General features: G+C 47.8%; 1 protein-coding gene across 4 annotated transcripts; it reads right to left on the bottom strand.

Moving 5' to 3' along the window:
• Window positions 1-197: 197 nt before the first annotated feature.
• DEDD (death effector domain containing) lies at window positions 198-10843 on the bottom strand. 4 transcript variants are annotated; one of them, XM_019987573.2, is made up of 6 exons: window positions 10643-10843; window positions 8869-8901; window positions 2901-3289; window positions 2593-2700; window positions 2153-2299; window positions 198-1392 (listed from the first exon to the last, which is right to left on the bottom strand). In XM_019987573.2, the coding sequence occupies exons 3-6, from the start codon at window positions 3223-3225 to the stop codon at window positions 1016-1018; spliced, it is 957 nt and encodes a 318-aa protein (XP_019843132.1). In that variant the 5' UTR covers window positions 3226-3289; window positions 8869-8901; window positions 10643-10843; the 3' UTR covers window positions 198-1015. The 4 variants fall into 4 exon arrangements, with proteins under 4 accessions (XP_019843132.1, XP_019843143.1, XP_019843123.1 ...); XM_019987584.2 differs by lacking the exon at window positions 10643-10843 and adding an exon at window positions 10483-10565; XM_019987564.2 differs by lacking the exon at window positions 8869-8901 and having other exon boundaries at window positions 10643-10826.
• Window positions 10844-10986: the final 143 nt, after the last annotated feature.

Genomic DNA, 10986 nt, shown 5'->3' with positions numbered 1-10986 from the left:
TTATTCAACATGCCTCCCTACCTAAAGAAAAGTGCAACACTCAGTGCATGTCCCAGCCCCACGCTCCCAAACTTGGGAGTGGGAGTGAGGGTAGAGGATGGGGAAAGACAAGGAAGAGAGGCATTGCTACCGCATCACTTCACTCTCACCTGTGATGCCCTTTGCCCAAGCCAGAAGAAAGCAAAAGGGGAAAGGGCTGCAGGGTACATTATTTATTTTCACTTGAACATGGAAAGAAAGTGTCACACTCCCCCTTCCCCTTTTCAGGGGGAGTGTATTCTAACCAGCAACCGCTTCTCCATCCACCCTGTGTGTGTGTGTGTGTGTGCGCACACACCACAGTTGGGACTGACTAGGCTGACCTAGTCCTCTTACCTATTATTCCTTTGAAGAGAGTTTGACAGAGAGGGAAAAGGAAGGAGCCACACCAGGCAGAGGTTTCAAGCCATGGAATGGAGGAAACGAGGCAGAGAGGAGCAGCACCAGAGGCCAGGAGAGAGTGGAAAGGGCCACAGCTTCTTTGTTTTTTAAAAATTCTATAATTTGGGAGAGGGTGGTGATTAATTTCCAAAATACACTTCAGAGTCCCACCTACCACACAGCTCCCTACTGACAGCCCTTTGGTTTTTCAGACAAAGTTTAAGAGCCCTCATAAAGCCAGAAGTACTGACAACCCCTCAATGCACCCCAAAAGCAGTGATCACTTCAATCCCTTACAAAGACTATGACCTATAGACTTTGCTTCTCCCTACACATTTCTTACGGCTCAGTGGCAAGGTGACTGTAGAGACACAATGAGGGGGTAAGTGGAAAAGGAACAAAGGGAAGCCAGGCACATGGGTGCAGGGAGGGGTGGGGGACACCACTTCCATTTTTCTTTTGTCTTTTCCTTTAAAAAAAAAAAAAAGGCAGGGGTGTGATTGGTTGGAAGGGTAGAGAACAAACCCCAGAACAGTATGTAAGCTCCAGAGGTGGGCGGTGAGAAGTCCCCAGAGAAGTGAGAAGGGGAAAAAGGTCAGGGCAATGCTTGCAGCATCAAGTTCCTCAGGAGTTTCTGTCGGCCCAGCTCATAGTCCTCCTCGTCCACATTCACCAGCAGCTTAATGGCTTCGTGGCCCACAGCCTGCTTGAGGGAGTCTGTGATAAAGACACCTTTAAGTGCCTCTAGTAACGAGCCATTGATGTAGTCGCGCCAGAATGCATCGAGGTAGGTGAGCTCAGAGAACTTGATGTCACAGATGATGGAGCCCAGGTCCCGGGACTTGAGGATGGTGTTGGCCTGGTTAAAGCGCTCAAACTGGCGCTCAAGTGGGTCCTGCTTGTTAGAAAAGACGTTGCCCTGCAGAGCAGTCTCATGCTGGCAGTATTCAGCCCGAACCCGCAGTCTGATGTCTGTGGGGAAAAGAAGACACACAGAAGAGATTGCAGTGAGAGCTGAGTCTACACCCAAGTTTTGAAAAGTTGAAAAGAATGGCAGAGTAGCACAGTTGGGAACAACACCTGACAGCTTCTCTACCTCTTCCCAGGACTAGTTCTTTTCTATGAAGCTCTGAAATCCTTGCCTCAATTCAAGAGGTTCCCTTACATGAGACATGCCCAGGTCAGATTATTTCCATCACTCACAAGTAGCACCTTGATTCTAAGAGATTTTTCTAATTAACAGAAGTTCACTTTAATATTCTATCATGACTTGAGTCATACTACAATAAGGATGTGCTAACAGCATCCCTTTCATCTAGTTATTACTTAGAAAGAGTTGACATGTACTCTGCCACAAAGACAGAGTTCTCCACCCAGAGACTGTAACATTCAACCTCACTGTGCAACAGCAGTCAAAGTGAGCCTCGCTCTAAACAGCCTAAGCTGCCCAGTGTTCTGAGGCTTCCCAGGTGGCGCTGGGGGGAAAGAACCCACCTGCCACTGCAGGAGATACTAAGAGACAGGGATTGGGAAGATCCCCTGGAGAAGGAAATGGCAACCCTCCAGGATTCTTGCCTGGAGAATCCCATGGACAGAGGAGCTTGGTGGGCTACAGTCCAGTGGGGTTGCAAAGAGTCGGACACGACTATAAGCAACTCAGCATGCCCAGTATTTCAGCAGTTCTATTTCCCCTCCAGTCTACTCCGCCTCTAGAACCCTTGAACTTTCTCACCGCATGTCTGCTTCTCCTTGGGATCTGGTGTCACTGACTTCCGGCGTTTCCGCTGGCTCCCAAGTGTGGCTCTCCCTCGAGCTGGCCGCTTGCTACACATCTGAGGGCCCGAAGCAGGGCAGCACACCACAGGATAGTGGGGAGGCACTGACCAGAGGGAAATAGGGAGACACAGCAGGGGAAAAGCAGAAACAGAGACAATTCACTTGGAATGTGGAGGGATCATTCAGACTCAGCACTACAGCAGTATCAATAATGGGACTTGAAAGGCAGACACAATATGGGAACCATTATAGGACCTAGATGAAGCATTAACACCTCATCTGATTTTGAAGGAGGAGCAGATGTGGGAGGACAGTGTCCTTTCATTTAGGCTGGCAAAAGATGGGTCCAGCATCCTCTTTCTTGATTATGGAAATTAGGGAGAGTTAATATCTCACCTGTTTTAGGGGGGTGGGGAGGCCTCGGTTCTGGGTCGCTGAGGGCTCTGGGTGTCACATAGCGAACTGATGTCTCCTCCAGGTATTTGTCTACAAGATCAGGGCACACTGTAGGGGGAGAGGGACTCACTCAGGAGAAGATACACCCTTCCCTTCTCCTAGTCCAATCCTCCAATGCACCTCGAAACGTCCTGCTCAGGACTCCCCGGAGTGAATGCCTCCTTCTGCCTGGACGCCTACGCTGCTGACTCCGGGCCGCCCACAGCTCTCCCCTGATCCCAGGGTCCCAGCCCCAAGTGCACCCTCACCAGCCCGTCTCCGCTTGAGAGTGACGTAGGGCAGCAGGTCATGGCGAGTGATGATGCGCAGCAGCTGCAGCACCTGGCGGAAGTTACTCTCATCACAGCGGCCCTGGCGCTCCAGCGCCAGTAAGAAGTCACGTCCATTTCGGATGAGGCCACGCTCGTGGTCATCAATGACGTCAACAAAGAGGAAGGAAAGAACACGCACGTCTCTGTGTGTCAGGTGGGTGCCCACGATGTCAAACATGCGGTGCAGGCTGTACAGCCCGTGCTCCTGCTCACCGTGCTCTTCGGGCCACACCTGGCTTGCCCTCCGCTTTAGGCCCGCCATGCTGGGGGCTCAGGTACACAGTGCTTTCCAGAATCCCTGCTCAGCAGCTGCAATCCCCACTATACTGTAAGGACAAGGAAAGAACCTGTGAACCACTCAATGTTAGGAACTAGTCTTAGCCGATCCTATATTCTCAGAGCCTAACACAATGCCTGGCACTGTGTAGTGCTTAATGAGCATTTATTAATTTTTACAAAGTTGTTGATTTTTTTGGCTCACTGTGCAGCATGCAGGATCTTATGTCCCTTGATCAGGGATTGAACTCACATCCCTTGCATTGGAAGCATGGACCCTCAACCACTGGACTGCCAGGGAAGTGCCTGTAAAATATTTATTAAAAAATAAAGCACAGAGCTCTCTATATTCAGCAGATAGTGCCCTAAGTCCAGATCTTACTAGAGAAAGACAGTCACATCTGCTAAGGAAGACTCACTAATTTGCAAGTTTAGTGTTACATATTCAGCAGACATTGTTGCGATTGTTGCTCTGGCCTCCAAAATACTGTTTTTGGTCCTGTGTGCTCTCCCTGACAGTGCCCCTGATCAATTCATCCCTTAAATGAAAGCAAAATGAAGAGAAGTAGAAAATTCACTCTAAATTCTAACACAGAAGCTGCATCAGATAAACTTAGGGGCTGACAGCAGGGAAACTGAAAGTCTGAACTAGTTTTAATTCTGCCCATATAAACTGTAGCTACGTGACCTTAGGTAAGTCACTTAGCTTGAAAGCCTCAGTGTCCCCATCTACAAAACAAGGAGGAAAGACTACTCCTCAGAATTATTAAGAATCCAGTGAGAATATGCACATAAAATCACCATAAAACTTTTCTAACTGGTTAGGAGATTTCAAAGAGACAAGCATCCTTGGCCTCTGCAGACCAGACTCATCCCTTCACAGACCTATCCTCATTTCTCCTACAATCAAATCAAGTCCAGGAGAATAATAACTGCTGAGAAAGTTAATCAAATATTCACCAAAACTCATGGATTTAAATCAACAAACATCACTACACTCCTACACTGAGCATTCGTGGAATTCTCCTGTGCCACCTGTACTCTCCTGACGGTCACACACCATTTGGATCTATGCCACTGTCTAACCTTTCCTCATGGTTGTCGTTTACCAATCCCCCGTCAATGACCAAGCACAGTCCTACATTTATTATGTATTTTGGCATTTGATTCACACATTTCCTCCATCATTGTGGGTAATGTCAGTGACCCAGCTAAAAACCAATCCTCAAGTCAAACAGCTTTCATCTCTAGCCACTCATATTTACTACCCTACCAAGTACCACCCAATACTACTACACCCTCTGACCACAACCTCCAATCACCCAAACAATTATAAATTCCTGTTGATACTACTTTCTATTTCCTAAATTTGCCTCACCTTTCCACCCCCCTACTACCATCATGCTGGTTCAGGTCCCAATAATCTCTCACCTGGATTACTGCAGAAGCCTCTTTAAGGGCTCTCCTTACAACCAATCTTAACCTGTCTAAATCCATCCCCTACATCCAGCTAGATTATCTAAAATGCACAACTGACCACATCACTTTTCATCTTAACACCTCTCCACAATTCTCTCCTTGAGTTTCCCAGGTGGTGCTAGTGGTAAAGAACCCACCTGCCAACGCAGGAGACATAAGAGATGTGGGTTTGCTCTCTGGATCAGTAAGATCCCCTGGAGGAGGACGTGGCAGCCCACTCCAGTATTCTTGCCTGGAGAATCCCATGGACAGAGGAGCCTGGCGGGCTACAGTCCACAGGGTTACAAAGAGTCAGACACGACTGAAGTGAATTCACATGCACAATCCTCTCCTTACCAATAAGAATACTCCAGATTCCTTACCCAACACACCAAACCATCCAAGATCAGGTCTTTGTCACTTTTTATTTCTCTAACGTTAATCATTAGTCTATAGTTCACATATATCACACAACTCATTTCTCCATAACTATCTTTAGAGTATTCTCTTTGCCTGAGTGGCCCTTCCCTTCTTTTCCATACGCCCCATTACACCTTTTTTCAGATGGCTAATTCCTACTCATCCTTTAAGAATCAGTTCAGGGACTTCCTTGGTGGTCCCATGGTTAAGAATCTGACTTCCAAAGCTGGGGACACAGGGTCAATCCCTGATGGAGAACTAAGATCCTACATGCCACAGGGCAACTAAGCCCATGTGCCACAACAGACGATCCTGTGTGCCTCAGCTAATACCCCACGCAGCCAAAAATGAAATAAATAAATACTAAAAAAAAATACTAATAAACAAATACTTAAAAAAAAAAAAAATCAGTCCAGATGCCATCTTCAAATTCATTCTCTACAGCCCATGCTAGGGTTAAGTAGGCCTCTTCCATGTTCCTATGGAACACTGTACATATATTTCCCTTAAACCATTTATCAGAGGGTACTAAAATTACCTGTACGCCTATCATATCTTAAGCAACTCAAGTAGAGGGACTAGGTCATATTCATCTTTATAGCTATAGTGCCGAGCAATGGACAGGGCTTGGCATATACTAGGAGCAACCTGCTGTTGAACTGAACTGAACCTCCAAGAGATCTCCACAAGCAATACCAGTTAAGAACAAACTCACTTAAGTCCAAGAGTAAGAGGACCCCATTAAAAGTACACGCAGCTCAGGTAACATGCATATTCTCTAGCGTTCCCCATACTGTAAAACTACCACTACCATAGCAACCTACTCAACAATAATACAGGCTGTTCTGTCCATTTTATACTCCAAGAAACTGAGGCTATGTTAAAAGGGAGAATAAAATGATAAACTACTTCAGAAGAGTCAAGCAACTGTGGACTCAGAAAACTGAAGAGCAAGTAGGACCTGGTCTTCTTTTTTAATCCTGAAACGACTGCACAGAGAGACTCACACCCTTAAGAAAACGGGAGGTCCAACCTGAAATCACCTAGCCCTGTGACATGGGTTCAGAATGTGGACAGGAAACACAGCCCATATCTAGTTATGAGAACCAGACATCCCACCCAAAGCATGGGAAACAACTGGGAATATGGCTACTCAACTGTTGACTGGTTTTCCTCGTTTCTTCCTCTCTTGTTTTCCCTGCTACAGTCACTGGCTACAAATAGAGGGGCCTGAAGGAAAACAACTTCTTGCTCATAGCAGAAGGCTCACATGAGAAAACTGAGCCTCCTTAGAGCCCCTACAACTTCGCCTTGTTCCTATCCCACCTGTTCCCATCCCACCTGTTCCCCTTGACCAGCTGTCTATTCTGTGGATCCCAGAAAAAAACAGATGGGCAGGTTTCACATTCAACCAATCAGAAAAGTAGGCTGCTCCAGAGTTCCCTAGTTCAAAGTGTCCTGACTATAAACCCCAGGAAATTGTCCCCACATACCTGGTCACTGGAAAATGAAGCAGAATACAGGAAAGCCCTGTGGTCCTAACTATATATCAATGGATGCAATTCTATGATAGGCCTCAATTCTGAGGGTTACATCCCTAGATCTGAGGGGGAAACAGCCACTGTTAAGTCATAGATCCTAGGCTGGGTCAAAGTGACAGGATTTATCAGAGCTTCTAGGTCAGTGGTTCTCAATCAGGGCAATTTTGCCCACCAGGGGACATTCAGCAATGTCTGGAGACTTTTTAGATCATCATGAATGGGGAGTGGGAAGTGAGGGTGGTAACGGAGGGCGCTGCTGGCATGCAATGAGTAAATGCAATGGATAATGCCAGACATCCAATAAAGCACAGGATGGCCTCTTACAACAAAGAATTATCTGATCCAAAATATCAATAATGCTAAAGATGAGAAATCCTATTCTAGATGGAGCATGATGAAGGGTCAAAAGAAGAGACAGCACTGTCACTTGCCATCTTCTATCTGGAGAAGGAAGTCATCTGGTCCCTCCAACCAAAACCCAGCAAACAATATTCCAGAAGAAGAGCCAGTCAGACAAAGACTCATTTAACTTAACTAAGGAGTTTCATCCTGCTCCAGCTTTGGCTTCTCTATCACCTGCTGCTGCCATTTAGGTGAACAGCAGGGACAGGGCTACACTCCCTTCCACCCCATCCCAGGAGGTATAATCTGACCTAATTCAATCTAAATTGCTGTGAAGATTAGAGAAATGCCATCCTCTGCAAGACAGAAAGGACCCTGCACTGAAACCTTGCAACCATCTTTAAAGTCCCCAAATGAGATCAAGAGCAGACCCTTCCTTGTTAGGCTGCTGAGCAGACTTACAGCACTTATGCAATAAAGCAAAATGTACAAGAGGGAGAAGTTTCCCAAGGCCATGCTTGTCCTTGGGAGAAATGTCAGGAGGCTGACATGCAGGCTAATAGGCAGCCCTCCCCACTTAATTATCATCTGTGATGGCGAGTTCACTCACTCAGCAATCCACATGCGGGTTCCAAGAATCTAACTTCAGCACTCAAAGAACGTGGCCAACTTCCTCTTAAACCAAAATATATTCAGCTTACTGTGGCAGTGAATCGAGGGAACTACGCAGAAATTATACAGAGATTCTAGATGAAAGGTATCAGAGCAGTGAGGAGAATGTACATCCTCCAAACAGAAGATGAGAAAGAACTTCAGAATCTTGGTGCCTGAAATACTGCCAGACAGCAGAGACAACACTCCAGTAAACAAGAGTCCTGATCCTGCAGGCTGGTTTGGGTCTATCTGGGAGCCTAACATCTAGGTCACCCCGAAGGGGTTCCCGAGACTAATCCTTTATTCTGATGAATTGCTGCATTTCCGGGCACTGTAGGAGTTTTTATTGTTTGTTTTCTTTAGGTAGGCACAAGCCAGCCAAGGGCCAACAGTCTCTATGTATCTACAGGCCTTCCTCTCGATTAATTGTTGTCTGTTAGGTTTCTACTCCCAAGCAAAGTCTAGTTTCATTCCAACCAGGAATGCGATCTGTATTTTTTGAGGTATTTGATTTTCTCAGAAGCCCTTGGAAGTCATGTGGAAGAAATTAAAGAGAGTGATGTCTTAACATGAAAACAACAGTAGTTTCATCCCAACAGAACTGGAGGTGTCTGACTCTCTCACAAGCCCTTTTGAGAGGGAAAATCTGAGAAAGGGTGATGTCTTAAAACTTGAAATATAAAGGATATGGAAAAACCTTAAAAAATGACTAAAACTACATAAAGAAAGAGCTTTCTTGCTGGTAGGACCCAGAAAATGTAACCAAATATCTGGAAGTCAGAATTACAAAGTATGTTTTCAAAATGAAACTTCCAAAACAACTAGGAGAAAGAGTAAGCTGGAAGAAAAGCCTGCCCGCAGCAGCCCGCAGCAGGTGTCTCAGCAACCCTCCAAGGCAACCTTGGGAGACACTGTGCTAGAGTACAAAATTCCACATGTTTACAAATGTTTCTCTCAGAGCTGACCAAGACAACTAGACAGTGACAAAACAGGGCTGGAGGCTGGTCCTAAGACACCTAATTTCTGTTCTCTTTTCCCTCCTATCAGTTTCCAGCGACCTAAAGAGACAACGACTGTAACAAATCTTATGCACTTGGTTGGGTGAGTGAAAACCCATTTTCCCTGTCATCTACTCCATTACTGCACTCAACCCTCAATATGTCATTTCCATTCCCTTTCATTGTTTGAAAACAAACAAAAAGTTCCAGACTTACCTCTGCAGGAAACTTAATTTCCCAGGTCTCTTCCTAGCACAAGATTCAAAGCCAGCAGCAAAACAAAAACAAATAAGGGGGGAAAGTGTCAATTTTCAAGCTTTACTTTGACACCTCAAAGGCCCAAAGAGTCAATCTCAGCTGCAAAAATATACAGACAAGCCTAAAGCTATTTCAATTGTAATGATACACTCTAAGCTAAATGGGAGAACTCACTTCCAACAAAGTCCCCAGGCTTTCCTAACCTTCTATTACCCAATTCACTAAACAATACCAACTCTGAGAATGTCCAGTCTCAGTGGTTTACGCAAAAAAGTCCCAAATTTAACAACTTGTAGGGGGGAAACCAATTATCCTCTGACACCTCACTCCTCACTCTCTTGTGAGGCCCACCTACTTTGTTATACTATCAACACTGACTTCATCTTTAGATGAACCAGGAGGAAAGTGGTTACAGCGAAAGGCGGCACCTTCTTTTCATCACTTCACTTGAGAGACCGCAACTATCCTCCAAATTCTGTCTTCACTCTTTCCCTTACCTAGTACACAGTGAGAACGAAAAACCCACTGGGGCAGGATCCACTCAAACACCTACATTTCACCGGGAACATTTTTTTATACACGGGTACTGACCCTCCCTCCCAGCACTAAACAGCAAAATAAAGAATCTGGAAACTAAAGCGCTCATTTAATTAGCACGGCTGCCCAGATGCCATCCTGCGTTTTCTGATCCCTTTCTCAGACTTCAGAGCCTTGACTTCAGCATACAGAGGTCCAACACGGCATGCATGTTTCCCCATTCCGACATTGATAATTACTTAAAACTAGGAAAGTCCTTTACTCCTTCCACACAACAGCGATACCAGGGTCCGCCTTTCCCCTTCTTTTCGTAACCAGGAAAAACAAGGGTGCTTTGGGAAATCCAGCTGAACCTTCATCCAACCCCAGTTCTCTAAACCCACAAGACCATTCCCTTCTGCCCGTCCCACCCTAGGAAAAGCTAAAAGGCCTGGCAATTAGAATTGGCTGCAACTGATGCTGCTTAACTCTGCTCTCTCTTCCTTTCCACAGGGGAAAGGGAAACCCCTGAACCTCTATCATTCGTGCAGCTCCACTGTCCTATCTCCCATCCCATTCCCCTTCCTCCCAAACTTTCCTCCTAGTCTCTCACTTTCTCCATTACCTCGTTACACCGACACGCTCTCCAGTCCCCAAACCTCCGTTTTCTCCTTTTCCACCCAAATTCTCCCCTAGGCCCTTCCCCCTCCCACCTCCAATTTAACACCTTCAGAACCTCCCCCCAGACGTCTCAAACCCAATCTTCACCTCTCACCTCCCCACTACAGCCCTTACGCGAGTCCAGCTCTTCTCCCCACCACTTGCCACAAGCCCCCTTCTCCTTCACACCCTCAGCCCCTCCCTCCCGCTCCTGCCCCCTTGGCCCGGCGGGCTCGCAGCCCCACTCCCCACCTCGGCCTCTCTAACACCCCCAGCCCGGCCCAGCCTCGGCCCTTGTTTACGCCCCTCCCCTGCCCCACTCCTCCGCCTCGACCCTGCCTTCCCGCACAGTTGCCACCTCCCCCGCACGCCCCCTCGGCCGCTCCCCTCCCCCACCTCGCAGCGTCCCGTCACCTCCCTCTCCTGAGGTTCTCAAGCTGGACGTCGCCACCGCCTCCCCCTCCACTTTCCTTCCCCAAGCCCTTCGCGGCCCCGCCCGGCCCCGCCCCGTCCCGCTCGACTCCCCCTCCCCACTCCGGCCGCCCCGCCGCCTCACTCTCGGCTCAGGTTCGGCGCCGCCATGTTGGATCCATCCGCGCCGCGCTCCCGGGCCTGTCTCACGGCGCCGCATCCGGGCTCCAGCCGCCGCCGCCGCCGCCGCCACCGCGGGCGTGGGGGAGGGGAGAGGCGGGCGGGGGTGGCTGCATCCTGAACACCGCCTCCCGGAACCCGGCCGGTTAGTGGCGGCTTCGAGACCATAGTGAGGCATGAGCCGGAGTAGCCATGCTAGGTGAGGGCAGCCTGGCAGCGGCATTAAACAGGGAGTGGATAGCTTCACTTTGGTACCGGAGACTAGAGATTGGCAGCCATCTTGCTTTGGGGCAAGCTGGCAACGCACGT

This window comes from Bos indicus, chromosome 3, assembly GCF_029378745.1.
Source record: "Bos indicus isolate NIAB-ARS_2022 breed Sahiwal x Tharparkar chromosome 3, NIAB-ARS_B.indTharparkar_mat_pri_1.0, whole genome shotgun sequence".
Taxonomy (NCBI): domain Eukaryota; kingdom Metazoa; phylum Chordata; class Mammalia; order Artiodactyla; family Bovidae; genus Bos; species Bos indicus.
Note: the sequence above shows the minus strand (reverse complement) of the source record. Positions and strands in the feature narration are given on the sequence as shown.